General features: G+C 34.9%; 3 protein-coding genes across 3 annotated transcripts; 2 read left to right on the plus strand and 1 right to left on the minus strand.

Moving 5' to 3' along the window:
• The first annotated feature begins 144 nt into the window (after positions 1-144).
• LOC663322 (NtpA) lies at positions 145-5,495 on the plus strand. The gene is made up of 6 exons (XM_971095.5): positions 145-290; positions 750-842; positions 892-1,232; positions 1,288-1,425; positions 3,755-3,906; positions 3,958-5,495. Exons 2-6 carry the CDS (start codon positions 767-769, stop codon positions 5,093-5,095), a joined length of 1,845 nt encoding a protein of 614 aa, XP_976188.1. The 5' UTR covers positions 145-290; positions 750-766; the 3' UTR covers positions 5,096-5,495.
• Positions 5,485-7,138, minus strand: Sas10 (Something about silencing 10). The gene is made up of 6 exons (XM_970101.5): positions 6,983-7,138; positions 6,524-6,935; positions 6,231-6,481; positions 5,834-6,180; positions 5,651-5,787; positions 5,485-5,600 (listed from the first exon to the last, which is right to left on the minus strand). Exons 1-6 carry the CDS (start codon positions 7,024-7,026, stop codon positions 5,508-5,510), a joined length of 1,284 nt encoding a protein of 427 aa, XP_975194.3. The 5' UTR covers positions 7,027-7,138; the 3' UTR covers positions 5,485-5,507.
• A 77-nt stretch (positions 7,139-7,215) lies between these two features.
• Positions 7,216-11,736, plus strand: LOC664094 (uncharacterized protein). The gene is made up of 12 exons (XM_008194469.3): positions 7,216-7,439; positions 7,489-7,586; positions 7,634-7,929; positions 7,976-8,249; positions 8,297-8,457; positions 8,507-8,708; positions 10,223-10,546; positions 10,599-10,650; positions 10,777-10,846; positions 10,897-11,002; positions 11,051-11,188; positions 11,237-11,736. Exons 1-12 carry the CDS (start codon positions 7,341-7,343, stop codon positions 11,616-11,618), a joined length of 2,202 nt encoding a protein of 733 aa, XP_008192691.2. The 5' UTR covers positions 7,216-7,340; the 3' UTR covers positions 11,619-11,736.
• The last annotated feature ends 4,455 nt before the right edge of the window (positions 11,737-16,191 follow it).

The raw sequence follows: 16,191 nt of genomic DNA on the forward strand, positions 1-16,191 counted from the left end.
TAAACAATTACGTCCTGCGATTAGACAACCGAGACCGTGGTATTCAAATTCATTTCTTTACGTGTTTTTTGTTTGCACCCCTTACATTTATGAATTACGTGTTTCACAAAAAATTAAACCATTGTTTACTAAGCTATTTTGTTAATTAAAATCGATGGGAAAGAAATAATGAAAACTGTTTAGCTGCAACTTTGACTAAATGTCAAGATCGTGTCAGCTGACCGTCTTGTGACACTTGCACAAATTTGATAATCTTGTGAGTTGGGTTGGTGAGGTTTTGCAAGAAACACGTAAGTTTTTGTTGTTTTATTAATTAAGTTTTACCCTTTGACGCCACTCTTTAAACCCTTGCAAACCCCACGCGTGATTATAGGAAAATAATATTTAATTTCGCACAAAATATCGATCAGGCAAAATTTTGAGTCGACCCAATTCCATGTTGAATTTCATTCATATTCAGTGAACATTCCTCTCCCCAAGGTTCAATTCCCCTGAAATCGCCGTATTCTCGCAAGTTTTAAATAAACGCAGCCCCCTTGATGTAGCAAAATTAACAAAATTTGTAGGCGGTTCCTTTGCCAAGTGATCGGGCCCCTAATTTGTATCGAGCGGCACTCCCACTTCACTACAAAATTCACGTGACGGTGCCCACTCTCGTATCGCGCTTTACAACAATAGTGTACCAAACTTCTGTTTTCACGTGACTTTTTGATGGAACTTTAAACCAGGTTGTCTTTTGTGTATTTTAGTAAAAAAATCCATCAAGATGACCTCTCTACCAAAGATGGGTGATGAAGAGCGCGAGAACAAATTCGGATACGTGTTCGCGGTATCCGGTCCTGGTAAGTGGAAAAAATCCGAGGTCAGGGGTTGCATGGGGCACTTTTTCAGTCGTTACGGCCGAGAAAATGAGCGGAGCGGCTATGTACGAGCTGGTGCGTGTGGGGTACTCCGAACTGGTCGGGGAAATTATTCGTCTGGAGGGCGAAATGGCCACTATCCAGGTATACGAAGAAACTTCAGGTGTTACGGTGGGTGATCCAGTCTTGCGAACTGGTAAACCCTTGTCGGTGGAGCTGGGCCCAGGTATTATGGGTTCGATTTTTGACGGTATCCAGAGACCGCTGAAGGACATCAACGAGCTTACGCAAAGTATTTACATTCCTAAGGGTGTTAATGTGCCATCGTTGTCGCGTACGACTAAGTGGGAGTTTGCCCCATTGAATATCAAGGTAAAAGTTGTGATTTGTTAAAGTTGGAGGTTTATTAATAGTCGTTTGGGCACAGTTGGGGTCACATTTGACAGGCGGTGATATTTACGGGATTGTCCATGAAAACACTCTCGTCAAACATAAAATGCTGCTACCGCCCAAAGCCAAGGGGACTGTCACATACGTCGCCGATCCCGGAAATTACACAGTCGATGTAAGTATTTTTCTGTATAAAAATTGGCGGCTTGAGGGTTCACAAATAGGTGAAGAGACACGAATATAAAAGCGAAATTTCGTTAAAACAGCAATAACCAAATTACGGCGAAAATTATGCGATTTTGGCCTAAAAACATGCTTATTTTGAGGGATTTGAAATCTAATGCAATTGATGAGCTTAAAAGAAAATTTACAAATGTTCTAAAGGGAACGTACAAATTCTATAATCTTACCTTATTTGACAAAATCGATTATTTAAAGACTTTTGATGTCAACAAAGGATGAAATATTAAAAATTATACACAATACCATAAAGTAAAATCTTGAAATTTGTTTAGTCTTGAAAAAATTGAGAGATCTATAGATTATTTGCGATTTTGATAAAAATAGTAGTTTAAGTCTGCTAAAGTATGCGACTACTGATTGCAAATGCACATAAACTTAAGATTCTGTTTAAAATAAACGCCTTGCAACATCTATTAGTGATAATGTTTAATATTTACTAATCAATCAATAGACATTCCGGAATAATTTAAAATATGCACGTATATTCTATTTATCTGTTAACTCTGACGTTATTTTTTGTCTTATGATTATGAATCATGTAACAAATATCTTATAATTTGATAATTCCATGTTTTCTCAGATTTCTAAAACAATAAATTTCAAGACTAACTTTTTGTTGCTCTGTGTCGTTATCAAAATAAACATTAGGAATCTGGTAATTTGCCAATTTAATTGCAACTAATTCTTGTAAACCGTCTCTAAAAGTTCTCTACAGCAACCATAATCCGTTAAAAATATTTGCATAATTGTTTGCTGTTTTAAATCGATAGTTTATTTTCACAATGCATTTTCTGTTAATTAATTTTCCATATTTTAGTCATCAAAACTCTTCAAATAATAGACTATTTAAATATTGTTGAATTCATCATTAAATCACTACTCAACAAAAAAATTTTTTTATCCTTTTTCTGGTTCTAGATAACCAAATTAGCTTTTATTTTCAAGATACGCACCAGCCCATCGACAGAGAAATCTATTTAAAGTTAAAACAGTGAAGACAAATTCCTGTAATTTTTTGATAAAAATAAAAAATTAAAATTAAATTATTATACGGGGTGTAACGAAAAGAGATCTTTTTTTTTCATAAACAAAAGAGATTTTCGAGGTCAAAATAAAACGATTTAAATCCTGGATTTAACCCAACTTACCTCTGCTGTACTAAGTTGCACCGTGTAAAAGTTAGAAAGCGCCAAAGTTCAAAAATTATTTTCGAATTTTACTTAGTAATTTTAAAATGGAATTATAGATTTTAATGAAATTTGAGACAAGTAACTTGTCATCAAAATCACATGTTTTGGTGCTATTTTTTTAGTTTTTTAAATAAATTAAGTAGAAATGTCAACAATTCAGACGTTGTTTTTTCCAATTTTTCCATAACGGCAAAGTAGATTTTAATTAATTGTAATGAGTAGAAATAGAACGATTTTTTAAAATTCACATTTTTATGAGGAAATTGTTTAAATAAATAACTAATTACATTATAGTTATTTAAGCCAAAATTAAAAAAAAATTGAAAAAACAATAATAATAGAGGCGAACAGACATCTGAAACTTTGGACACGTCGACTTAAATATTTTTTTACTCTAAACCGATACAAAAATTGTTCAAAGGAAATGAGTCTTTCTAATAAGTAAAATGTGTTAAATTGTTCTTAGGTAAGTACTTTATAATAATATAATAATAATAAAAGAGCCAGTATCAAAATATGTGGAATTGACAAAAATAAATAAATCTAATCTAAAAACAAAACAACAAAAAAAACTTTTAAACGTTATCACGATAATTGTGATTGTAGTTAAAATTTAATTTGCCATGAACTCGAGGTTTGTCAATGCAAAACTAATGGCTACCTAATTCGAATTATTTTAATTCTGGATTATATCTTAATTTCTCGTTCTGTATACGACCAGAAATGTTTGAAACTTAATTGAAAAGGTCAAATAGAGAATCAAGCTAAGAATAAATTTCACACAAACCAGCCATGGTGAGATTAATTACCCAAGCAAGTTCTGTATCTTGACAATAAGAGCTAATCAAAACTTTTTTGATTATTTTCGTGTTTAGCTAGAGAAAATATTTCGGAAATAGCTATTTTTGAGTTGTGATATTATTTGTGGAACTTTGAACGTTCAAATGTTTTTTAATTTTAATTATAATTAAAATTTAATTTAATTTAATATTTAATTTTAATTATAAAAAGCCACTACTTTTAATTATTTTTCATTTGGGGAAAAAATTAAAAATTATCATTACGCTACAGGAAGTCGTCTTGGAGACGGAATTCGACGGCGAGAGGACCAAATACACCATGTTGCAAGTGTGGCCTGTGCGTCAGCCCCGTCCTGTCAGCGAGAAATTGCCAGCCAATCACCCCCTATTAACCGGTCAACGCGTACTCGACTCACTTTTCCCGTAAGCCCCCTTTCAAAAACTAGTCCCTTTTCTCTACCAATTTTTATTTAGGTGCGTCCAAGGGGGTACCACCGCCATTCCCGGAGCTTTCGGTTGCGGTAAGACCGTAATCTCGCAATCTCTCTCCAAATATTCCAACTCTGACGTTATCATTTACGTCGGTTGCGGGGAGCGTGGTAACGAAATGTCTGAAGTATTGCGGGACTTCCCCGAACTGACAGTCGAAATCGAAGGCCAAACAGAGTCTATCATGAAACGTACCGCTCTTGTCGCCAACACCTCTAACATGCCTGTAGCCGCCCGTGAGGCTTCAATTTACACCGGTATTACACTGTCTGAGTATTTCCGTGATATGGGTTACAACGTGTCGATGATGGCCGATTCCACCTCGCGTTGGGCCGAAGCTTTGAGAGAAATTTCCGGTCGTTTGGCTGAAATGCCCGCCGATTCTGGATACCCCGCGTATTTGGGGGCCCGTTTGGCTTCGTTTTACGAGCGTGCAGGGCGTGTTAAATGCTTGGGTAACCCTGATCGTGAAGGTTCCGTTTCTATTGTCGGGGCCGTATCGCCCCCTGGTGGTGATTTCTCTGATCCCGTCACCTCAGCTACCTTGGGTATCGTACAAGTGTTCTGGGGGTTGGATAAAAAACTAGCCCAACGTAAACATTTCCCTTCGATCAATTGGCTGATTTCCTACTCTAAATACACGCGCGCTTTGGACGATTTCTACGATAAAAACTTCCAAGAGTTTGTCGCGTTGCGTACTAAGGTCAAGGAGATCTTGCAAGAAGAAGAAGACTTGTCCGAAATCGTGCAACTGGTCGGTAAAGCCTCCCTAGCCGAGACCGATAAAATCACTCTTGAGATTGCCAAGTTGCTTAAGGAAGATTTCTTGCAACAGAATTCGTACTCGTCGTACGATAGGTTCTGTCCGTTCTACAAGACGGTGGGTATGTTGAAAAATATGATCGGTTTGTACGATATGTCGCGACATGCTGTTGAAAGCACCGCGCAGTCTGAAAATAAAATCACGTGGACCGTGATCAGGGATTCCATGAGCAATATTTTGTACCAGTTGAGCAGTATGAAGTTCAAGGACCCAGTTAAAGACGGCGAGGCGAAAATCAAAGCCGATTTTGACCAGTTGTACGAGGATATTCAACAAGCCTTCAGGAACTTGGAGGATTAAATTAGTTTTATTGTAGGCCGTATATTTAACCTCACTATAAAATTGCCGTCTTTCGATATTAATGTACAATATGTTTATAAATGAATTAGTTCATAGGTCTAAGTCCTATAGATTAGAGGTGAGGGTAAATTGCTAAATTTCGTCCCTTCATTCCAGTTACTTTTAAGGAATTTTTATTTTCGTGTTTCCGTGCAATTATCAGCTTTCCAGTATTATCGGGACCTTTTTTTCTTTACATTTTATTTTTTCGTTATTTACGCATATTTCGATGTTGTATATTTTATCATGTTATTCAAACGGCTACTTGTACAGTTATCTGTGTTAATATTAAGTGAACTAGCTAGAAAATAGCACAATAAATTGTTTTATTGTAAACAGAAATAAAAGCATTGTTGTTTCATATGCGTTTTTATTAAGTCTTAATTTTAATGCTCTTGGAAACACTTGCTTTAATCCCGGAAAGCTCCCCACCATATCTCGTCATTTCGGTTCGCGGCTCACGAACCTAAAAATAGCGCAATTAAATTTAAGAAAAAATACTAAAAGTTGACATACAGCTCCTCTCCTTCGTATTTTTGCTTTTCTAAACTTGTTCCTATGCTTCACTCTTGGATTTCTTTGTTCCTTCTTTCTGTGCGGCGTGAGACCCTTATTTTTGGCAATCTGGTAAGTTATAGCCCTCTTGCCAGGATCTACAACAAAACATGACTAAAAAATCGCAACAAACAAAAATCAAACCATTCTCGGGAACATTTGCCTCTTCGTCTTGCATTTGCTGTTCATTATCTGTTGCTTCTTTTTCGTCCACTTCTGGTTTAAATTGGACTTTTTTCCCTGCTGGTTTCTTGTCTTTCTTTTCCGTTTTGTTAACCAATGTGCTCAACACCTTTAATGTTTTTTTCGGAACTTCTTTTTCTTCTTCATTCAAGAGTAACTCAATTTGGGGCTTAATCACCTCTTCGAAAACTGGCGTCATTTGTGATAACAGTTGTCTGTATTGGTACAAACGTTTTATGATTGGGTGGTTTTGCACGTTAACTCTTGAGGCTTTCAACAGTAAATACATGTTGATGTTAACGCAATAACTACAATTTTGTGAATTAGGAAAAATAAAATAGAAAATTGAGAAAAATACTTTAAAATTAATTCGTGGTGAGTCACCACAAACTCCATTGCTGAACAGTTGGGGATTTGCCCCTTTTTAAATTTAACCAAAACTGGTTTGAGGAAGTCTCGAGCGACAACCATTTTTTCTTCAAAATCTTCAACCAGTCCGAAGAATTCTGGCGATTCCTTTTGCAGTATTTGTAATTTTTGCCTTTTACTTAATTTGGAAATGTCGCTTTTGATCAATTCTTCCGACACTTGTTTATCGTCCTCAATGACCTATCCACGATTTAGTAAAAAATCAAAAAATTTAAACCCTACCTTTTTGGTGGGCACATCCAAGCAAAAATCATCATCGTCTAGCTGTTCAGCCAACTGTTTTTGTAAATTCCTTGCTTCCTCTTCCTCCAATTCGGCCAAGTGGGCATCCTTACCTTGGAAGCCCCCATAGTCAGGGTCTACGTAGTCTGTTGAATAAAACTTCCTCTTGTCTTTGCCCCAGGCCCTAATATCAGGCAAATCGTCTTGGTCCTCTTGCTCCTCAACGTCACTCAGTGCAATATCACTTTGGTCATCGTCATCGTCAGTGCCAGAACCCACCCCAAACACTTCCCCCTCACTGTCTGAGTCTTTAGATTGTTTGTTTCGCACTTTCTTCAGAAGGATTTTCTCGTTTTCGGTATAATCCTCGTCAGAATCTGTAGGGTTGTAGTCACTTTCATTTTCGTTAAATCTAGAAAAAGGAGTTATAAGTGTTACAAAAAAATAATGTAACACCACCTTATATGAGACATGCTTTCACAAGACTTCAAACTTGTCCACATGCAAAAAGTGAGGTTGTGTAACGTAATGACGGGGCGGGAGAATCAAAAACCCTAAACAAAAATAATTATCGCAACAAAAAATCAATTTTGTCTGTTTTTGTTGTGAAAATATTAAAGTAGATTCATTTATATGGCGATGAGCTATTAAAAAATTGTTAATTTTTTAGGAGCATAAAATTAAAGTGAGCGCGTCCTTGGGTTAGCGCAACGCGCGTTGACAGATGTGTGAAATGTGATGGCATTTTTATTTCTTGTAACCGCCTCTTAATTATTGTTATTTTCGGTTGATTACACAAGTTTTAAACATAAAAACCATGTGGCATGAGGCAAGACGACAAGAACGCAAAATTCGTGGCATGTTGGTGGACTATCGGCGAAGGGCAGAACGACGCCGTGATTTCTACGAAAAAATCGTATTGTTCCCTCATTTCCTATCCAATTTAATCTACTGTTGTTTTATAGAAAGCCGACCCAACTCAGTTTTTACAAATCCACGGAAGACAATGCAAGATTCACTTGGACCCCTCCATCGCAGCTGCGGCAGACAGTGCTTCGGCAATGTGAGCCCCTATATTACACTAAATGGGCGACAATCAATTTGTTACAGGATGCCGTGGCAAGGACAAGCTGATAATTTAATTGACCGTTTTGATGTAAGAGCACATTTAGATTTTATCCCCCCTGTTAAGAAGGAAGAAGAGGAGGAATTGACGTTTGAAGAACGGCAAATTAATTACGAACGGTACCGGATTATTGCCCAAAACTCGTTCCTTAGCATCAATGAGGAGAAGTTTTTGAAACAATTGCATCTGGAGGAGCAGTTTGGCTACACTGAGTCCAAGTCAAAGAAGGAGCAAAGGACTGGAGGTGCTAGTATTGGGTTTAACTACGAGGACAACACTGGTGGGTTTTAAACGCTGTTGGGGTAAAATCGAGTCGGAATTTTTAGCACAAACTTTGGCCCCTGACTACCACAATGATGAAGAATCAGACGGCAATTCTGATTCTGATTTGGACGTTGATTTGTCCATTAATGTTTCAAAAATGGATTCGGTTCAAGCACACGAAATGAATCGCCACGGCAGAAACTTTGGGATGAGCTCAAATGATTTTTATTCGTTTCTTACAAATGATCTTGAAGAGGCGGAAAGCTTCAGACTTGCCAAAGAAGAAGAGCATGAAAAAGCCTTGTTTTCAGGACGAAAATCGCGAAGGGAGCGCCGGTATTTATCCACAATTAGCTGTATTTTTTATCTAATTTTTTTGATAGAGCACATAGGGAAAAACGTCTGGCTAATAGGGTGATAAGTCCTCCAAGTTACGCCGCACGGACATCACCTACTTACCCTTCGTTTCGGAAAAGTAAATCGCCTTCGAAATCACCGACGCCGGAAAATAGTGGCAAAATTACATACATCACATCGTTTGGTGGTATTTAAATTGTTACTGTTTTTGGCGCTTTTAATCTCGTTTTATTTAGATGAGGAAGAAAGCCCTTCGACTAGTAAACCAAACAATGATAAGTCAAAGCAAGCAAAAAAGAGACGAAGAAATTCTAGTTCAGAAAGAACAGTTTATAGGAGAAGTTACAGTAGAGAAAAGAATTATAAAGGAAGGCGGTCAAGGAGTCGAGATACGAGGAGTCGCTCAAGGGCAAGACGGCGAAGTATCTCAAGAGATAGGTGAGACATTTTTTTAAAAATGAAATGATTTTAATATTTTAAATGTTTTATTAATACAAAATTAATATACAACGTAAAATGAATCGTAGAATTTGCTGGAACAAACTGTTTTGCTCTACACCTTTTCCGTTTTGAGTTATGATTTTCTTAGTGTAAAATAGAGAAATAGATAATTTCAAGTTCAATCTGCTTTTTGAATTTGTGCTCTTATAGTCTTATGGTTTCCAAAAACGCGAGAAAACGTAGCAATTTTCGCTTTTCAAGCGCCGATTACGGCGAAACAATTAAAAGTTAGCGTTGTTGTTTTTCTTATTTTACCTATTTTTACATTTTTTGTTTGCTATTTTCTTGAAAACTATTAGTCAGAGGACGATGTTTTTTTTTGAAAAAGATTGATATCTAATGGAGCTTTCCAACGATAATAAACTTAATGAGGTTATCTCTATTAGTTCCGGAGTTATTGCCCGACAAATGTACAGGGTACCGAAATTGACAAAAATCTCGAAAAAAATTGCAAAAAACCAGACAAAATCGAAGCAAATGACTTTTTTATATTCTTAATGTTTCGAGAGGATTGTAATGGCATAGAAAAGTCAATAAAACTTTGCTAGAGCGAGTTTAAAAAAAATTCTGAACGTGAAGGACCACTAAAATTTTAGGCAAAAAATTTCAAAATTTTAAATTTTGTGGTACTATGAGCCGTAGAATTTACTAGAACAAACTATTTTGGTCTACGATTTGTGTTTTTTGAGCTATGAATTTTTAATGAATATCCCGGCGCATCCACCATTTTTCAATTTAAGAAATTTTTAAAAATATATTTTCGAATAAGCTAGTGTTGTAAAAAGAGTTGGTACAAAACGTAAAATACGGCGCACAATTCACTGAAACAAACTGTTTTGCTTAACGACTTTTAGTTTTTGAGTTATGAATTATTTTTTCTAAATTAAGTATTTCTATTTGAGATGGCTACCCAAATTTAGGGAAAAAATTCAAATTTTTAAATCTTGTGAAAAGAGCCGTAGTATCTACTGCAACAAACTGTTTTGCTCTACGACTTTGGTTAATGAATATCCCGGCGCATCCACCATTTCCAACTTATTTTTTTTTTTAAATATATTTTTGAATAATCTAGTGTTGTAAAAAGAGTTGGTATAATACGTAAAATGCGGCGCGAAATTTACTGAATCAAACTATTTTGCTCAATGACTTTTAATTTTTGAGTTATGAATAATTTTTTCTAGACTAGGTATTCCTATTTAAGATGGCTAACCTAATTTAGGCAAAAAATTCAAAATTTTTAATCTTGTGTAAAGTTAGTATAATGCGTAAAATGAGCTGCAGAATTTTACGACTACTCTTTTAATTTTTAGTTATGATTTTTTTTAATATGAAATGGTTGCTCTAATTTGAGGCAAAAAAATTTAAATTTTGTGAAACACTAGCATAACATGTAAAATAGTCGTTTTCGTTTAGTTTAATAAAAATGTAAATTTATTATATTTTTTTATTAGATACAGGAAGTCCCGGTCTCGTTCTAGAGGCCGCAGTTATCGTCGTAAGCGTTCCACTAGTTCATCGTCTGTTTCTTCATCTTCGACTTCTTCATCTTCATCTAAAAGTAAATCTCGTTCTTCATCCCCAAAGTATCGCAAAAAATCGTCATCGTCTCGTTCGCCCAGTCCTGTGAAAAAATCAAAGTCAAAAAGTCCCGAGAAGAAAGAATCTCCGCCGAAAGTCGTTTCTCGATATTACGGACGGAAGAAAAGTGATCAAAGTTCGTCAGAATTAAGCGATACAAGCATCAAGGACGAAGAAATGAGAGTGGCAAATAGCCCGTTAGTTTTAAGGATTGTTTTATTTTTCTTTGTAGTTACTTGACTTTTATAGGGTCAACTCTGAAAAATGGACTGGCTATGGTAATTCTGGCTCCGTGATCAAAGTCAGTAAGAATCACTTAATTATTGTTTTATTCTAGCCATTTATTTGTACACTTTTTTTTAACACAAAATTTTTGTCGTATGTTTTTGTTGCGAATTTTTAGTTAAATTTGATGCAATGTTTACAGAAAACTGGCCAGAACTTGAGCATTCAAGAGCGCCTTAAACGGAAACGCCAAGCCTTATTAAATAAACAATGTAACAAATTAAACAAAGAAATAAGCCATTGATTATTAATAAAATTTTAGTCAAAGCCGACAAAATCGCGGAACAGTTAAAGACAGAGCGTGAAAAACAGGAACAGCAGACCAGAGAGCACGAGTTGCGCGAAATGGCAATAAAATTGCGCCGAAGGTAAACTTCCACTTTACCCAAAAACAAATAAAAAAATCGAAATTTTAGACAAAGAGAAAAACGCCACGCTTATGATAGCAATAAAAGCTCAAATAGTTCTGATTCTGATTCTAGTAAAAGTAAAAGTCCGCCGCCCACAGTTGAGAATCGAGAAGACGAACCTCGAGCAATAAAAACTCGAAGAAGGTGGTTAATAATTTAATAAGAAAATTAACAATTAAATAATATTTTTAGACAAAGGGAGAAACGTCACTCTTCGAGCAGTTCCAGTTCCGACTCTAGCAAAAGCAAGAGTCCGCCTCCTCCTGTCCCAACCGTTTCAACATACAATTCGTACAAAAATGAAAAAACACGAAGTCCAAGTCCGCACGCAAGCAGAAGGGATGATTATCGAGAGGCGAGAAGAAGTAGGGAAAGAAGAGATCACAGTCGTGATAGACGGGCTTCAAGGTCGCCAAGAAGGTGCAACGAGAAAAAAGTCGTGTACAGAGACAGAAGGGACAGGAGAAGAGATGATTATGAGCGAGACAGGGACTATAAAAGAGATAGTTACGACCGAGACCGTGATAGGGATAGGAGAGAGGAACGCGGTAGCCGCTCTTTAGTGGATTACTGATTTAAATTATGATAAGTTTTTGTTTGTAATAAAATTGTTTAGTAGAGCTCACACGAGTAATTTTTTTGAGGGTGAATATTTAATAGCTAAGAAGTGAGAAATAAAGGTTGAGGTGGAATGGGTGTTTTATTTATTTTCCTTTGAATTACACAAAAAATTCGCAATTTCGAATCAGAAACGAATTTTTGTGGTCACAGAAACCTAAAAAAACTAATGTTTTTTATTCTTATAAATGAAGAAATCAAACACCTAGAATATTAACAATAAACTACGGAGGATTACAACGGAACGAGATACAAAATAGCAGGACTATCTGACTCCAAAAAAATAGTACGACTGAGTAAAAATGAGGGCGATCCGAGCTCTATTATTCCGTCTAAGCGCCAAATTGTTTTAAATTAATTTAAATCCAGCCATTTCACTAATTTCTTAAAAAAATTAAGCAAGGTTGAGCTTTGCACTGTTGTTAACTGAGAAAAACTTTCAATACTTGGTCACCTTTAAAATGAAGCAAATCCGTCGCTTGAGCGTCTTTGAACGACTTTGGGGCCTAAATGGTTAAAGATAGAAAATTAAATATAGTTAACGATAAAATTTTTGCATTTTGTTTATGTCTAACTATTTAGAATGAAATGCTCTGTCTGTATTTTTTTGATAACAGTTGAAAATTTAGACGCTAGTGGAACACCTGCGCTCTCTGGCGATATTAACGGAACTATCGAGGACGGGAACGTTTTATTTGTATGTCGTTTTGTATCCTAACCTTTAGATATCCGTAGAAATAAAGTTAGCGAAACATATTCTAAATGTAATTTTAGTAAAAATGCAAGAATGGAACTAATACAAAAATTACTTAAATATTTGAAAGAGAAGCTGACAAATGTAATGGATTTTGAAGAACTAATCTTTAAGATTTGCTATTTTTTTGTTTGCAATTTTTGTAGAGGTCACATTTTCGACTTTAACTCAAATTTAGGTACATTCAGCAGTTAATAAAGTCTATAACAGTACAAATCATTCCTAACCGAGTTCCTAACTTAAATCATATTTTTTTCTAATAGCATTTCTAATTGAATCATCTTGATTCTATAGATACATAATACAGTGAGTTTTCTGGCATGAATTAACAGTTTTACAAAAAAACGTTCCACTTTGCATGATAAAGTCCAATCAGTCAGTAGTCACTGCGAAAATTCTTGAAATTGCTGTTTGTTAATACCTAGGATTATAAGTTCATTAGGACATTTCAATCTTTAGCTTAGGCAATTTGGCTCAAAAGCATAAAGTGGTTTCAAATGAGTTGAATTTTTATGTAAAACATGGAAATATAGCGAAAAAATGATTGCCTTAAAGGTATGTGAAAAATAAAAAAAATCTGCGTGTTGTTGGCTTTGCTTAAACATTTCAAAATCATTAGGTATTCCGATTTCGCAAAAGGCACAAATAACTGTAAACGCACCGTTCCGTAATTTTCTTCTAAAGTTTGCCGATCGATTTACATGACTCTCAAACAAGGACCCTCATGAGATTTCCGAAGAAAGCCGGGATTACTACATTTGATTACGTCCTCTCCGAAATTAACAATTGTGTTTATAATAAAACTAGAAATATTGTTGGTTCGTTGCTAAAGCTCGTCGTTAAGAAGCTGCATGTTCGTCCTGAATCAATAAACATAAAAGTAGCAATAAAACCACAAGAAGAGTATTTTATTTTTTCTTTATTAAGTAAAATTCCTTTGAGCGACCGGATCGTCCTCCTTCACAGTCTAAGCATGTCGTGGTCGAGACCGGACTGTTTGCAAAAAGGGAAAACCGCGAGCCCTCGGGGACTCGTCCTGGCAAAATTACATTCTTCCAGATCTCCCCACCTGCCTCCGGCTCGAATACGCCGCAGGACTCCGGATCAAACAGGACAACTATACCACAGGTATGCTACATTTACAGTCGACTTTATTATTTGATATATTCCCCGGTTATATCTCCGGTCGCAAACACAAATAGACCAACAGGACGTTATGAAATGTTTTTGCAAAACGAAACAGATTACGATAACACTATCTCGCAATTACAGAAAACGGTTAGTGCACAATACATTAAATCATGCTAAGGCGTATTTTGATTTTGCTAATCCTGGGATTGTCCACCAAGTGTGATAATCCCGTAACGACAACAACTAGCATAGAGGCCACAACACCGCCTGATCCATTCAAATACTGTGAATATTTTCCACAAGACTCGGATGTTGATGAAGGTAATTATGGCGATGCCGAATGCTACATCGAGGGAAATTTTAGAGAAACTCTACTCCTAAGAGATTTCATTGTGACTTCTGATGGACAAACTCGCATCTATTACGATTTTTATACTTTTCGGGGAAGTGTGGTAACACGTATACGATTAATCAATTTGGGGAGATTTCACGGTGCAACCAAAGTGCTTCATATTTATAATGACGAAAACGGAATCGGAAGTGCCAATATTGAAATTGACATATTTTCCGGAAAAGGGATAAGAATGATGTGGGAAATTTATGGCTACAGTTTGTAATTATATTATTGGTGAGTTGCTAATAAAAAATTCTTTAAATGTTATTATTTTTAATAAACCGAAAAGTGACTCACAACACTGTACAATTCGTTAAGAAATAAACTGTTTTATAAACACTTCAAGTTGTTTAATTTACCCCCGAATTTATCTATATCGTAGTCGCTAATTTTTTCCTATAAACGTAATCAAGAGGAAAGTAAGCTTTTTTTAACTGTACATTTAAAAAATGATCGTTTTTGAAGCAAGTGTCCTCCGGAAATGATGAAACTTACTTAAGTACTTCAGATAGTACCTGTCTTAATATTGCTGATAAGAAAGTTGGGAAAGAATTTTGATTATTATGAATTATGAAAAAATTCAATAAAATAACTACTGTTCTGTTTTCAGTATACAGACTGACCCAGGGGTGTGTAATCGGTCTATAATTTTTTTCGTAATTGAAATATGGCTGTGCTGTTTTTATTATCTGATAAATCGACTTAAAGTCCACAAACTAAAAATAGTTTTATAATGCAAAGGGTGTTTTTTACAGGATGATGAACCAGAGTTATATTTTTTAAATGAAACACCTTGTATATTTTTGCATAACTGGAATCTACACCAAAAGAAAATGTAACTTTGTACAAACTATTATCGGTCTACCTTTTTTCGTTTTAGAATTATTCAGTTTTTCGTTATAAAGAAGATCAATTTTTGAAAAATCACTGCAAAATCACCTATGAATATTTTCCAGCAAATTTGCAACAGAAAAATTTAAAATACCTTGTAGTCTTAGGAAATAGGCGACTTTTGGTTAAAGCACACAAATAACATACAGAGTGTGCCAAAACGCAAAAAGTTGAATAACTAATTTTTTCTAATGGAACAGCCTGTATTTTTTTTTTTCATGTATCGATAGCATTTTTGATGAGCTTTCTAACGGTATGGGGTTTGCATAACAAATTTAAAATGTTTTTCGAGATTTTTCAAAAAAATGAATTTATTACAAGAAAATTTGTTATCCAAGAATCTGATCAGTCAAATGGTAAATTATTTTTTGATATGTACTAATGTGGATAATTATATTAGTAATCTAATTATTACTTGATACATAAATGAATTTTGCTCATCAAGAATTAATAATATAAATAAATAAAAAATTGAACACCTTATGAAATATTTAAAATTTGCTATACAAACCGCATATCATTAGGAAGCTTATGAAAAATGGCATCGATACGTGTAAAGAAACACATGCTGTTCCATTTGTTCAACTTTTTGCTTTTTGGCACACCCTGTCCATTATCTGCGTGTTTCAAGTAAAAGTCGTCTATTTACTAAAACTACAAGGTATTTTAAATTTTTCTGTTGCAAATTTGTCGGAAAATATTTATAGACGACTTTGCAGTGATTTTTCAAAAATTGGTCTTCTTTATAACGAAAAACTGAATAATTCTAAAACGAAAAAAGGTAGAACGGTAATAGTTTGTACAAAGTTAAATTTTCTTTTAGTGTAGATTCCAGTTATGCAAAAATATATAAGGTTTTCCATTTTGAAAAATATAACTCTGGTTCATCGCCCTGTAAAAAACACCCTTTGCATTATAAAACTATTTTTAATTTGTGGACTTTAAGTCGATCTATCGGATGATTAAAACATCATAGCAATATTTCAATTCCAAAAAAAGTTATAAACTGATTACACACCCCTGGGTCACCCTGTATACTAAGAACAGGACAGTAGTTATTTTATTTAATTTTTTCATATTTCATAATAATCAAAATTCTTGCTCAACTTTCTTATCGGCAATATTCAGACAGGTACTATCTAGTACTTACGTACATTATCTGCGTGTTTCAAGTAAAAGTCGACAATTGCTAAAACTACAGGGTATTCTGAGTTTTTCTGTTGCGACTTGGCAGTAATTTTTCAAAAATTGGTCTTTTTTATAACGAAAAGTTGAATAACTTCGAAACGAAAAGAGATAGACCTATAATAGTTTATATAAAATCACATTATTTATTTTCTTGCATAGAATCCAATTATG

This window comes from Tribolium castaneum, chromosome 9 (assembly GCF_031307605.1).
Source record: "Tribolium castaneum strain GA2 chromosome 9, icTriCast1.1, whole genome shotgun sequence".
Classification (NCBI taxonomy): domain Eukaryota; kingdom Metazoa; phylum Arthropoda; class Insecta; order Coleoptera; family Tenebrionidae; genus Tribolium; species Tribolium castaneum.

Bases quoted from the DNA above. Each gene is read 5' to 3' on its own strand.
- Sas10 (XM_970101.5), bottom strand. From the start codon at position 7,026: ATGTGGACAAGTTTGAAGTCTTGTGAAAGCATGTCTCATATAAG. The intron at 5,788-5,833 runs GTTTGATTTTTG...GTTTTGTTGTAG, and splicing joins GGCAAATGTTCCCGAGAATG to ATCCTGGCAAGAGGGCTATA. The intron at 5,601-5,650 runs GTATGTCAACTT...CGCTATTTTTAG, and splicing joins AAATACGAAGGAGAGGAGCT to GTTCGTGAGCCGCGAACCGA.
- LOC664094 (XM_008194469.3), top strand. From the start codon at position 7,341: ATGTGGCATGAGGCAAGACGACAAGAACGCAAAATTCGTGGCATGTTG. The intron at 7,587-7,633 runs GTGAGCCCCTAT...AATTTGTTACAG, and splicing joins GCAGACAGTGCTTCGGCAAT to GATGCCGTGGCAAGGACAAG. The intron at 10,847-10,896 runs GTAACAAATTAA...ATAAAATTTTAG, and splicing joins AGCCTTATTAAATAAACAAT to TCAAAGCCGACAAAATCGCG.
- LOC663322 (XM_971095.5), top strand. From the start codon at position 767: ATGACCTCTCTACCAAAGATGGGTGATGAAGAGCGCGAGAACAAATTC. The intron at 1,426-3,754 runs GTAAGTATTTTT...ATTACGCTACAG, and splicing joins CCGGAAATTACACAGTCGAT to GAAGTCGTCTTGGAGACGGA. The intron at 3,907-3,957 runs GTAAGCCCCCTT...ATTTTTATTTAG, and splicing joins GTACTCGACTCACTTTTCCC to GTGCGTCCAAGGGGGTACCA.